The sequence below is a fragment of the Chelonia mydas genome, chromosome 13 (genome assembly GCF_015237465.2).
Source record: "Chelonia mydas isolate rCheMyd1 chromosome 13, rCheMyd1.pri.v2, whole genome shotgun sequence".
NCBI classification, from domain to species: Eukaryota; Metazoa; Chordata; order Testudines; family Cheloniidae; genus Chelonia; species Chelonia mydas.
In genome coordinates, this window is record NC_051253.2 from 17,297,763 (window position 1) to 17,311,802 (window position 14,040).

General features: G+C 41.9%; 1 protein-coding gene across 14 annotated transcripts in view; it reads right to left on the reverse strand.

Annotated features, from left to right (window-relative positions):
- The window catches only part of STAU1 (staufen double-stranded RNA binding protein 1), a 49,395-nt gene that overhangs the window by 25,394 nt on the left and 9,961 nt on the right, over positions 1–14,040 (reverse strand). For all 14 annotated transcript variants that reach the window (XM_037915525.2, XM_037915524.2, XM_037915520.2 and 11 more), the window contains 2 exons: positions 5,655–5,931; positions 3,708–3,832 (listed from right to left, as the gene is read on the reverse strand). In XM_037915525.2, coding sequence (XP_037771453.1) covers positions 3,708–3,832; positions 5,655–5,847 — 318 coding nt within the window. In that variant the 5' untranslated portion in view covers positions 5,848–5,931. The remainder of the gene's footprint in view (positions 1–3,707; positions 3,833–5,654; positions 5,932–14,040) is intronic.

Consider the following 14,040-nt stretch of genomic DNA (forward strand, 5'->3'; position numbering starts at 1 on the left):
TCTGTGCAGGAATGTGTTATATAAAACATGGTAGTTAATTGACTTCAATATGTACCAATAAGAACACAGAGATGCTGACATACAGAACCCTCACCTCCAATCACTGTACAGTGTGGGCTCAGTTGCCCAGCAACTGCCTAGTCTAACTGAGCTCTGAACTTAGGGTTGTTTTTTTTTCAGTTGTATATGTCACACTAACTATATCTGTACATAACTGAAATATGGACAGATGGCTAAAGACAGTGTTAGGAAGAACAAAGTATCAGTGATGAGATGGGTAGGGGTACACGGGCAGCTGGCGGATCTGGAAGGGGGTATGCAGTAACAAAAATTTGGGAACCTCTGACATAAGTCGTTCACTTGTTACTTTAGGCTTTCAATTTGGGTTATATTTTTCAGAAGTCAGAACAAAGATATGTAAGGCACTAAGGAATAACAGTTCTTATGTTGTCATAGGTCAGTGGTTCCCAAAGTGTGGGGCATGCCCCCCAAGGGGGCACATGGAGGAATGTTTGGGGGTGTCACATGGTGGGGCCCAGGCCAGCCCCCAATGGGAGGAAGGGGGAAGCACACCACCCAGTCCCAGCTCCGGCCTCAGCTCCCGGCTACAGCCCCAGGTGGACAAGTTCCATTATGGGTAATGTGGGGGGAAGGGAAGGGGGAACAGAAAAGGTTTGGGGAATCACTGTCATAGGTGCATAGTTTTTCAGCCCCATATGGTAATAAAACAGTTATTTTACACAAGTGTAACAACTACAGAAACTTTGTAATACGTCACTATAAGTAAAGTGGGGTAAGGACAGATCTATTAGCCTAATTTTCACAAGTGAATCAAATCCACAGCAGGTTAAATAAGTTTAATTTCATCAGAGTAACAATGCAAATAAGTATATGCCTTGATTATTCTTCCCAAATACTTATGTTTTAAAAATGTAACCCTTTCCTGCTTTGCACATGGAATCTTTGGCTTAAGACACTAGATAAAAATTAATGGAATTGTGTTGATCTTGGAGCAAAATCAATTTAATATGTTTTAAAAATAATCACACCTAAGCATATTCTCCTAGGGCAGTGGTTTTCAACCTATTTTCTTTTGCAGATTCTTAAAAAATTTCAAATAGAGATGCAGACCCCTTTGGAAATCTTAAGACAGTCTGCAAACCACCTAGGGGTCTGTGGACCACAAGCTGAAAACGACTGTTCTCGTGTGCATATGACATTCATAATTACTACTACAGCATAGACCTCTTGCCTAAAGCAACTTAAACAGATAAAAACATTTCACCAGATTTTCCCTGTAGGTCTTAGCCTCAGGATCCACAAAATGCAGAGCTTTACTAAAGAAAAAAATTTAATATTCCAACTCCTTTCCCTACAATCCTTTTGCATCATCATCAGAAGCCTCCTGTATATTTGCTACAGCCTTTTAAGGTAGGCATTTGAATGCTAACAGCAGACACTCAAGAAACGAAGTATTTACTACAACCTGCCAAAATTTCAGTGGAATATTATGGCACAGAAAGTACACAAATGGGTCCATGCAATGTAATATTTTTAAACCATGAGCACCACTAATTCCATAAGGCACTGAAGACTAGAATACTAAAGTAATTTATTTTAAGTGGATTAATGCCCTATGAGATTCCACTATATTGTGTGTTTGCAGTTAAGTGAAATTTACTAAAATCTTGCTCTCAACTATCTAGAAAGCAGGATTCTAGTAAATTGCACTTCACTGTCAGCTACAACAGGGTACAGTAATTCCTCACTTAACACCCTCCCAGTTAAAAACGTTGCTGATCAATTAGAGAACATGCTAGTTTAAAGTTCTGCAATGCTACCTTAAAATGTTGTTTGGCAGCTGCCTGCTTTGTCCACTGCTTGCAGAAAGAATAGCCCTTTGAAGCTAGCTGGTGGGGGCTTGGAACCTGGGTGGACCGGCAGCCCCACATCAGCTCCCCTAAATTCCCTGTGTGGCAGCCACCCAGCAGGCTATCAATTGCCAGCAGTTCAGCTGTCCCTCCCCCCACTGCCATGTGCTGCTCCTGCCCTGTGTGGGGTAGGGGTGGGAAGGGGGGAGGAGGAGGAGAGAAGATGGGTGCTAATGTCAGGGTGTCCCCCTTACCCCCGCTCCTGTACCCCGCCTCCACAGAGCAAAGGGTGTGTGGGACACAACAGGGCTCAGGACGGAGGGAGCTTGCTGGCAGCAGCCACTGTCTCAACTTGCTGATCTACTTAAAAAGGCAGTGTACTTAAGAGTGGCGTCATCCTACTTAAAGGGGCAATGCACATCTCACACACACAGGGTGTCTCTCTCTGCCATGCTGTCTCCCCTCCCTCCATTCATGCTGCCTTGTAGAGTGTGAGGATACATTAACAACGTGTTAACCCTTGAGGGCTCAGCCGAGTGCTAGTTCATCATTTAGCAGCCACGCATTCCCTGGGAAATATCCCACCCTCTTCCACCCTCTGACTCCAGGACAGGCAGCAGCGCAGCACAGACCACTGGGTCAGGCTGGGCTCTGCAGCCATGCTGCCCAGAGCATTGCGCCAGTGGTGCGGCGAGGTAAGGCTGCGGGGAAGGGGTCGGGGGCTAGCCTCCGGGGCCAGAAGCTCAGGGACCGGGCAGGACGGTCCCATGGGCCGGATGTGACCCGCGGGCCGTAGTTTGCCCACCTCTGCTTTAGGCATTATTTCAGACTGTTTAATGCTTGAGAATAGACTATTAAAAGCTCTTACAGCACTTCTAATGCACTGCATTGCCTGTGATAAAGGTGAAGTGATCTGTGAAAGCAAGCATTGGAAATGCACTACTTTAAATGAATATGGACACTTTGCAGAATGCAGCAAAAATTCTAGGGACCCCATGATTCTCTCCAATTCTAATTTTCTGGGAAGTTTTAAAAAGATTCTCCCAGACGAAACAGTTCCAGCAGGAGTAGCACAATCTGGTCAATGAAAATGTGCAGTTATGTACAAGGGGAAAGGGACTGTCTTTACTTCTAAAATTTTAAGTAGCCAACTGAGTATTCCCAGAAGTGATTTTCCTATTAACTTACTATTCCCACACCACAAACAAATGTGCTTGAGTTCTCGTTAAGGGGGCAGAGGGGAGGACACAACAAATCTCAGCCATCTTTACTGCATCTGAAGGTACAGTTTTTTGGGGAATGGAATTTAAGTCAAACTTTAAAATAAAATCACTGTCAAGCAGGGAGAGCATGGGAAATTTCAGCATAAAACACATATTTGTAACAATTCAAAGTTGGGTATTATAGTAGAAACTGATTGCTAACACATGCTCCATTAAACACTGTCTGTTAAGGCCATGACCACAATGAAGACAATGGAAAAAAGTAAGTAGTGTACAGTTAAGGGTAAGTCTCAAACAATATGTTATGCATCTCCTGCAACAACTACAATAAGCAGCTTTAAAAACAATTAATGAGCATTGGAGAAGTTTTAACCCATGGGATAACATCCCCAGCTCAACCGTAATATGCTTCAGCATACCCAATAGGGCTGTACTAAAAAAGCTGGACTGCAATTGGAACCCACTTAAGGCTTTAAATTGTTTTCAGTGTTCCATTAAACCACCCATTACTCTACTACAGTAAATTATTTTGCACAAGAGCTAGACATTTTGCCTTTCCACTCACAAAGTTACTTGTCAATATAAATGCATATGTGATATGAGCAATATTTACCTTAGAGTGAGCTGGACCTTGCTCGCTCAAAAGCTTATACTCAGGCTGAATCTTGTTGAAACGGGCTAACTCATTCACAAGACACATTGGGGTTTTCTCTTTGGGGTTTGCCATGTTAGAAGGAGCTGAATGATAAGGCAAAAATCACAAATTATTAGATCATAATTAAGACTACGGAAAGTCCAGAATTTAAAAAGTTACAAAAGATTCAACAATTAATTTTCTGTATCTTTATGGAAGTACTGATAGAAGCTTGCAATACATGCTGGTTCAGGGGGAACATGCTACTTTACTGTCTGAGAGTTATTTGCTGGGATAGAGACCTCTAACCATGTCTCAAACCAGTGGACCTGTGGATGTGGAGATCTCTAACCAAAGTGTGTTGAATGGAAAGCATTTAAATTCAAGATTCAAGAGCAAATGCCATAATTGTGACAGAAACTAAGAGGAAGGATCAAATGGCAATTTGCTTTCAGACATCTACCCAGGTACATGTTGATCTGGTTTAACGCTTAGGAGGCTGAGGCCTCAAGTCTGACCTACGCAATATACATTAGATGTTCTCTAACTGTGCATCATAATGTTCATTTGTTTTGACAATTCCAGAAGGGTCAGTTCTTATTTCTGGGCTTTTCGGTTTCTTTCCTTGGGAATCTATTTTACTATGTTATTCTGGTTTGTATTCATTCATTTTTCCTCCATGCAAACTCTACATTAATTTTAACCTACATATGCTATGTATTTAAAACCAAATTAGGACAAGTTCTCTAGCATTTAATTTAGTTCTAGCCATATCATCCTTTCCACTTCAGGTCTGTTCCTACTTTCCCAGGAAAACCCTTGTTAAGTATCTCCCCTTTTTGAAAAAGTTTGATTATGCTATTCATTATCCAAATGCAAAGTACTCCATTTAGGAAGGAAAAAAAAAATCAAATGCACAATTACAAAATGGGGAATAACTGGGTAGGCAGTAACACTGCTGAAAAGGATCAGAGAGTTATAGGGGATCATAAATTGAATGATTTAAAATACAATGCAGTCGCAAAAAAGGCAAATATTTTGGGGTGTAATAACAGAAGTGTTGTTTGTAAGACACAGGAAGTAATTGTCCCACTCTACTCAGCACTGGTGGGGCCTCAGCCAGATGTTTGTATCCAATTCTGGGTGCCACATTTTAGGAAGAATGTGGACAAAGGCTTAGAAAACCCGAACTATGAGGAAAGGTTAAAAAACTGGGTATGCTTAGTCTTGAGAAAGGAAGACTACGGTGGGGACCTGAGAACAGTCTTTAAACGTGTTAAGGGCATGTATAAAGAGGATGGTCATCAATAGTTTTCTATGTCTACTGAAAGTAGACAAGAAGTAATGGGCTTAATCTGCAGCAAGGGAGATTTAAGTTAGATATGGGGGTGGGGGAGAACCTTTCTAAATAAGGACAGTTAAACACTGGAATAGTCTTTCGGGGGGGAGGGGGAGGAAGATGTAGAATTCTCATTACTGGAGGTCTTTAAGAACAGGTTAAACAAACACCTGTCAAGGATGGTCTAAGGTCCAGGCCTTTGCTCACACACCAATCCTCCTGCTGTTATATGTGAATTGAAGACATGCAGTCAGTTTAAAAATATTGTATTTAAAAAAAAAATTATAAAGAACACTAATTAAAATGTTGCTGTCAATTCCTTCAACAAAATCATCCAGTTATAATTTTAAATAGATATTTTTAATTCATTCTCTCAAAACTTTTGAAAGCTATTTTTAGATCTGTTTAAAACAATTTCACTTAAAACTATGATCTTAAAACAGGGATAAAACATGGAAGCCAACTCAGGTGGCGAACACAGTTTTTAGAGTAATGTTTGTAAAACAGTTCCTATATGTCTGCAACCTGCTGTATCAGACCACAGTACAAGGCTGAGAAATATAGACATTTATTAACATATAGCTTACCTGCAGCTGCACTGGTGGATGTAACAGATGCAGAAGGTAAAGCAGAGTTTTGAAGAGGTCTACCTGCATTTTCAGAGGGCAGAGAACTAGTGGTAGAAGGAATACTCAAAGGCTGCGAAAGAGACTGGTTCTTATTCAAGATTTGGCTCCCTGTGAGAGCAGCAGATGGATTCTGAATTTGAACTTGAGACATGTTCACTTGCAACCAAAGCGAATTACTGCAGGTAGACAGCTTTGAATGCAGGTTAATTCAGTGCGATGGAGCCTAATGGTCTACCTAAAAGTTGTAAGGAAGAAGAAAAAAAGATTATACCAAATATTTAAGTTCCAATAATTCACAAACATGATTGGATCATCAGTATGTATAACAGTAACTGGAAAGTATTAGATTTCTCTATTATTAAAAAGGAGTCCAAACGTTCAAGCACCCCATTGTTTCCATTTTGTGCACAAAAACCTCTCCTGCATCCCAACAATTTTAACAAAATATTTCAAAGTGCATAAGCTTCACACTGGTTCAATTTACAAAACAGAAAAGTACAGTAGGTTTAATTTATTCTTGCTCATTTAATATTACCTAACTGCCCATCTCTTTTCTACATCATTACTGAATCCACTTTCAAAGTAAATCCAGTTACCTGAGTTGTTGCTAGTATAAAAAACAGAACAACTTTCAAAATTATATTACATTTCAGCTTTGGAATTAGTCTATAGCTCTAAAAGATAAGCAATAATGTGGTCTTTTAAGAAGAGCAGTTGTTCAAAGCAAGTACATGCCATCACAACCATATATTTGATTTGGACAAAAGATATACTGTGGCTTTCACAGTATTGTTCACCTTTTCTGTGTAGGAAACGGTATTCAGTGTTAACATGCCATTACTCTACAGCAGTGGTTCTCAAACTGTGGGTCGGGACCCCATTTTAATGGGGTCGCCAGGGCCAGCATTAGACTTGCTGGGACCCAGGGCTGAAGCCCAAGCCCCACCTGGGGCGGCGGGGCTCGGGCTGCGCTCCTCCATCTCCGGTTATGTTGTAACTTTTCTGTCAGAAGGGGGTTGTGGTGCAGTGAAGTTTGAGAACCCCTGCTCCACAGGCCTTCTTCAGAGTATATTTGGTTTGTCTCCAAAAGCAAAAATGTCAAAAAGCAATACAGATTACGCACAAATGTTTATGGAAGAACCATAAAATGAATGGTAGCTAACAGAAATCATCTAAGTAACTTTACCAGGAAAGTAGAAGGCGAGAGTTTAACACATCAGATATAACATTCCAAATGCATATATAATTGAATTAGAAGGTGCCTCATTCACAGTTCATACATTAGGATAGCACTGTTCAGTTTTGTGGCCCACTAGCCAAATGTCAGAAGTGCTCTTAAGCAACTGTATTTTCATTAGAAGTAACCTCCAAGTGACAAACTTATACGAGTAATTGTGAAGTACTATATATGATAGCATTTTCTCCACTAAACTAGTAGTAGCATTCTGCTTTACATGGGTGCAACATTACATTCGTGCCCAAACAGTTCAGCTAAAATATATACTAAAACTGCCAGTTTGAAGATTATTATATCTGCCAGAGCCAGCTGCCAATATCCATTTACCAGCCATCCAGCAATTTACTGTTTCAAAGTAAATTTTTACTGCCAAGTTTACTACTAATGTATTTTACACACACACTTCCCAGCTGCAGATTTCTATAGAAATCTAGCTAGCTGGCAAAGGTTTATGCCTGTATTACTTTAAGATGAAGAATACAAATGAAATTGCTCATCCAGAATCCACCCAGGTCCTATTACTAGCAATACAACTATCCTAATGTTCTGCAGGCTTCAAATCCAGAGCCTGTGAAGAGACTTCCAAATGTAGGAAAGAAAGGGGGATGACTCAAAGGGTATGTCTACACTGCAACCTACTGGAGGTGGCATGTAGGGTCTGAGAAACTACATGCCACAGCATGCATGTAGCTAAACGTGTCAGAGAAAGACTCTGGTAGGGGGGAGGCAGCAGGGAAAGGTTTTGGCAGCAGGGAGCTGCCGGAGCCTTTCCCTGCATTGAGGGGGAAGAGGGACAGACACTACATGGCTAAACAGAGCAGTGGAGACAGGAGAGGTGCTACTAGGGTGACCAGATGCCCTGATATTCAGGGCTTTGTCTTATATAGGTGCCTATTACACACCAACTTTCTACTCACACAAAACCCAACACCCTTGCCCTGCCCCCATCCCAGCCTTCCTCCGAAGCCCCGCCCCTTCTTCTAGGTCCCACCCCCCACTCACCCCATCACTCCTCCCTCTGTCATTCGCTCACCCCACCCTTACTCACTCACTCATTTTCACTGGGCAGGGGCAGGGATGCAGGAGCGGGTGAAGGCTCCAGATGGGGTGTGGCCAGAAATGAGGAGTTCAGGGTGTTAGAGGGGGCTCTGGGCGGAGGTAATGGGTTGGGATGCAGGAGTGGGTGAGGGCTCTGGCTGGGGGTGTGGGCTCTGGGGTGGGCCCAGGGATGAGGGATTTGGGGTGCAAGAGGGGGTTCTAGGCTGGGAGGTGGAGCTGAGGGATTCGGAGTATGGGAGAAGACTCTGGGCTGAGGGCACAGGTTCTGGGGTGGGCCAGAAATGAGGGGTTCATGGTGCGGGAGGGAGCGCCGGGCTGGGGAAGGGCCATAGGAGGCATGAGGGCTCTGGCTGGGGCCAGGGATGAGGGATTCAGGGTGCAGAATGGGGGTCTGGGCTGAGGGGTTTGGAGTGCAGGAGGAGGCTCTGGGCTAGGGCATGGGGTTGGGGTGCATGAGATCTCCGGTTGGGAGTGCAGGCTCTGGGGCGGGGCTGGGGATGAGGCACTTGGGGTGCAGGCAGGTGCTCTGGGCTGGGACTGAGGGGTTCAGAAGGTGGGAGGGGGATCATCAGGGCTGGGGCAGGGGGTTTGGGTGCGGGAGAGTGAGGGCTCCGAGTGGGAGTGGGTTGGGGTGCAGGCTAGGCTTATCTCAGGCAGCTCTCAGAAACAGCAGTATGTCCTCCCTCTGGCTCCTATGCAGAGGAGCGGCCAGGCAGCTCTGCACACTACACCATCTGCAGGCACTGCCCCCGCACCTACCATTTGCCACGGTTCCCGGCCAGTGGGCGCTTCAGAGCCAGCGCTTGGGGCGGGGGCAGTGTGTGGAGCCCCCCTGGCTGCCCCAACGTGTAGGAGCGAGAAGGAGGACATGCCACTGCTTCCGGGAGCCACATGGAGCCCAGGCAGGGAGCATGCCTTAGCCCTGCTGCGCAGCCGACCAGACTTTTAACAGCCTGTTCAGCAGTGCTGACTGGAGCTGCCAGGATCTCTTTTCTACCAGGTGTTCTGGTCAAAAACCAGACACCTGGCAACCCTACCCCACCCCGATTTTTTACACTTGCTATCTGGTAATCCTAGGTGCTTCTCATGCATGTAGAGAGCTGTGTAGGGCAGTGGTTTTCAACCTTTTTGGGCTCAGAACCCATTTGTAAATGTTTATGGCAGTTGCGTAAATAGTCTGTGGGTGGAGGCCCTGGGGTGGTTTCTGTCGGATCCTGCTCCCCAAAGGGGTTGGGTCCTACATGGCACTCACTTCACAGTGGTGGCTCCTGCAGCTTCTGTGCTGTTAGGCTGGCTGGGCTGGGCTCTCCGCTCTCGGCATTGCAACCTCTAGAGTTGCAGCGCTGCTCCGGTTTGGCCCTGCCCCCTGACTGGACCAAATTTGTGAGAGTGGAGTTGTGACCTCTCTCACAGGATTGCAGTGCCACTCCCTCAAATTTGGCCTACCCAGACTCCCTTCATCATAACAGCTGGGCTCAACTTGAGTGGCGTTGGGACCCCAGAGGTGGCAGTGTCTAGAGCAGGGAGGCGAGCCCAGCCAGCCTCATGGGACTGGAGTCACAGGAGCTGCCAGGCGACCATTTGAAACATTCTGCCAACCCAGTTTTGGGTCCCAGCCCATGGGTTGAAAAACCCTGGTGTAGGGTACATATCCCCAGGGCTCAGGCCTATCTGTGCTTGCCTACATTGCTATGTATACCCATACTAGAGGGGGCTTGCACTGTATGTATTCTACATGCTGCAATAAGAAGCTTTTTAGCTAACACTGACAAAAAATAAGCCTGTAGTGAGAACTTATATTCATGAATATACAAACACTGATTTGTTTGATTTAAAAAAGATTGAGGAAAGAAACTTCTAGAAGGCAAAGTGATAATTTTGAAAACAAACTTCCATTACGAATCCATTAGACTGAAAGTCATGTAATATTTCAATATTTGTATTCGGTAGCATTTCTGATAAATGGATCTCAACTAAAGGTTTTTGGTCTACTAAACTCACTGATTTTGATGCTCCTCTTCATATTCCTAAACTTTTTTGTTGCATCTCCATTAAGTCCCCTTTAAATACTCTTGATTCTGATTCCATGCCTCAACAAAGGTAGTCATTGTTTCTTTATCTACAATTGATTATGAATGAATTAGGTTTAGACAACTAGGGGTAACATCTTATATAAGTAAGCATCTTTCCTTATGTTAGCAAAAGTTACTCTGGCAAGAAAGAAATTTCCTCTTTTCAGATCTGAGTATCAAGATTTTTGTTTCTTCACACAATTTTTTACTGAAGTGGGAACATTCAGTCTCACCTGAATGAGTGAATATATTTTTCATATTTGTCAAGAATGGAACTTTGAAGACTTTATCATACTGTTTAAAGCTTGTGTGGAGTTTCTTTCTGGGACTAATAATTATCTTTCCTTGTTATGTTTTATGTACTCCATGTGTGTCTGAGGATTTTGTACAAGATTGTTTGTGTCTGATACAAATTACTTGCTTGCATATTTTCACCTTGTTTTGTAGTAGTACACAGTTACTTTTTTTTAATATTTGCAGATATATAGATAGCGAAGGATTAAAAGGTTCCAATTTCCATTATTTTAAAGATAAAAATACTAGCAAGCACAACAGGGACCTTGTGGCACTTTACAAATATTCAAAGCAGTTTAAGTTCTGAATCTCTGAAGTGCACTTCTCCCCCATTATGTTCTGAGGTTTAAAGAAAGATTTTCCTGCTAATTCAACCTCACTTTAAAAGTTGCCAGTATAAACTCTAAAATGCCATGAGTGATTCATTCTAAATGCTTTAGCTCACAGAAGAGAAAATTAGTTCAGATAAACTAGTTTTTCATAAATGCAGCAAATGGTCTTAAATATGAGAGCAAGTTCTGTATTTGCCTATCAAACTTATAAAATTTTCACAATTGATACACCATAACTGTAGTGAATAACTTGTCCATGTTTATAAAGAAGGACCTGGAAGTTGAGAGAAGGTAAGATGCAGTAAATTCAGAAGGTGGCTCCACAGTAATGGCATTATAACCCTTACATCTACTCACAAAGAGTATGTCTGAAAGCACTGAAAAAGTCTTGACTTTAAATGAAAAAAATAGGCCAAGTGAAATGAGGTCCCATGCTCAACTCAACTGAAGAGTAACATCTTACAAATAGAAGAAATTATTGAATCTTCTCTTCCTTTGGTCTGTCTGAAGTAATATGCCCCCTTAAAACATAATTTACACCGCTTTTCTGAAAAGCCTAAAGTAGAAACCAAGCTCTAAAGTGCACTGAAAACTCTGCCCACAGCTCCCATATGTATAAACCAGTGCACTATTTTTCAGCTGAAGTCCACTACTGTGGTACCAAATAGGAAGAGGGAATCTCAGGCTACAAAACAAACATTAAATTGTACTTTGAATCAAGCTATCAGCAGTGCAGAAAATAGAAAAAATTTAATTCCTGTGGGAAACTGCTAACTAAGGCTATGTCTACACTCGAGACATTTTTTCACTACCATGAGTGACATAAGTTATGCCAACAAAAGTGCTGGTGTAGACACAGCATAAGTGAGTCACCAAATTCATCTCTAGTTCCAGTTCCCAAAAGGTCTTCAAGGGTAAAGCAGAGTCCTGTAGCAGGTACTTCACTATCTAAAATGTAACTAAGCTCTGATTTTTTTTTCCCCTTTAATGATTTTTCTGCTTCATTATTGTATTGCAAATACACTAGATGCTCAAAAAAGCAAACTGAAATGCTGGTGTTCCAAAGACCTTTCAGCTTGCATTGTCACAGTAACAAACACTGTTAGCACATAAATACTAATGAGGTACAAATTTAATCTAACTAGGAAGTTACCAAAGCACTCTCTGTGCTTTTATCAAGGGCAGACTCCCTTCCGTAATTCCCCTCATTGCTTGCTATTTAGTCTATTTTGCTTACTGGCTGATGACTAGAGTTTGATTTTGTAAACCTCTTTCTAATGTTTCACGCTGCTCATTAAATATTTCATAGGTTTTCAAGTCAGCGCTAAGGTCCACCAATGAGCATAATTAAGATTTCAAAGAGATTGGCTAGCTAAATTCCACAAGTATAAAAACTAACCTATTCAGATGTTATGTCTCCAAAATTGCTGGTTTAAAAAACACCATACGATTAACTACCGCAAGAATGCACTACATGCTGTATCCCCAAAGATTATAGCAGCTACTAAAATGGAATTTATTTTTAAGCAGATTATGAAATATTTTATAGAAATGACAGCATCTTTCAGCCTAAAGAATGTACATACCAGCATAAAAATACTGATTGCAACTTTTCTGGACACATTCTCAGTCCTTCTAGCAAAGAGAAAGTTTTTGTTTTTTGTTTTTTGTTTTTTTTTTAAACACAAAAGTCAAAAAGTTAAAATATAGGTCACGAACACATTCCTCTCTGTAACAAATGTGGCTTGTTATAGGTTTGTGGATGCCAAATCTAAAATTTGGTGACACTATTTTTAGTTGTACAAACTTAAGACTAGAAAAAATGAAATTAAGTCACATGTGAATACGTATATTGATCACACATTCACTGTCAAAGCAACCCAATGCCTCAGAGTTAAATTTTTGCAGAAATAGGAGATGTTTAGGCAGAAGCTGCTGAAATTTGTACCAACTTCCTGCCATGCATTCACAGAGCCATTCAACACCACCCAGATTTCTTTCTAGGTGGTCATTCTTGAACCATTTCATAGGTTACTTGGTATAAGCCTCTGGGGATAATAGCAACACAAGCCTGCTACTTCCTAAATACTGCTTAGTTCAGAATATTGTTAATCACTGCCATGCTAAAAGTGCTGATCCATCTGGGTGCAACCAAGATAAACACAGCAGAATGCTAATTTAATTCTGTGTGCACATCATTATCTATTGGGATCAGTACATCCCCAATCAATACACTTTTGATAGTCAGGGACATCCATTAGCGGCCTCGCTGCCTCAAATATGTCAGTACGTACTTAACAGGATTAGCTAAAGTTTTCATTTGACTTATTATGTTTGAGTTCTCTCCATGTTTCGAGGTTTAGCTTAGAATGTTTACAGCTCTAAGTCTCCATATATTTATTACTGTTTTCTTCTGCTCCTTTCATCCACAAGGTGTTTACTACCTTGATCTTCCAAAACTGCTCTAGTATTTTTTGCAGGGAAGCAAGTCTCTGAGTAGGATACTAGTTACTGTCTATATTTACCATGGAGGACAAATGGATGGAGTTTCACATACAATCATAGCTCAAACTAAGTTCTATTTGGATCAGTCTCCATCAAGAGTCAGAAAACAATATTAAGCCTGAAAAAACTTCCCTTGAAACACCTCTAGATAGAACAATGCTTAAGACAGACAATTCAGCCATTATCCTAAAATTCTATGGAAACTCCAGCACACGAGCTAGGGCTTGAAGCAATAAGATTTTAGAAACTAATCCAAATGTGAACAGATTTCAGCTGTTCACATTCCAGAACCAGACAACAAAATCACTGTAGACATGTTCATAGGGTCATAACCTGCTGCTTCTTTTCAGCCTACGAATCAACCGCTCAAGTTTTAGACAAAGGCCTGGCAGCGTTTAGGAAACAGCTGCTGAAAGTTTACCTCTTTGCTTGGGACAATCTTATGCAGTTTACCTCCCCTCCATGCACCCCAACATCCACTCCCCCAACTTTCAAATAACTTGGAAGAGCTCAGCCTTTGTTTATCCTCTGGGAATCTGAGATGAGATTTCCAACCTCAGAAGAAACCAAGTAACAGCATTTAAATTAAATGGAACCACACTGCATTTTTCTGTGCCTCAATTTCCACACCTGTAAAATGTGGACAATCTATCCACCCTTCCTTTGAAAAGTGCTTTCAATCTACAGATGAAAAATGCTGTATAGTTATTGAACGTTATTATGAAGACCCCAGCACACAATGTTGGCAATTTAGCAGGCAAGAAAAATGCACCAGACAAAATCATCAGTGCTCCCTCCCATCCCTGTTTATAGGTGGCAGTAATGTCTGCCCAAATTGGAGATTT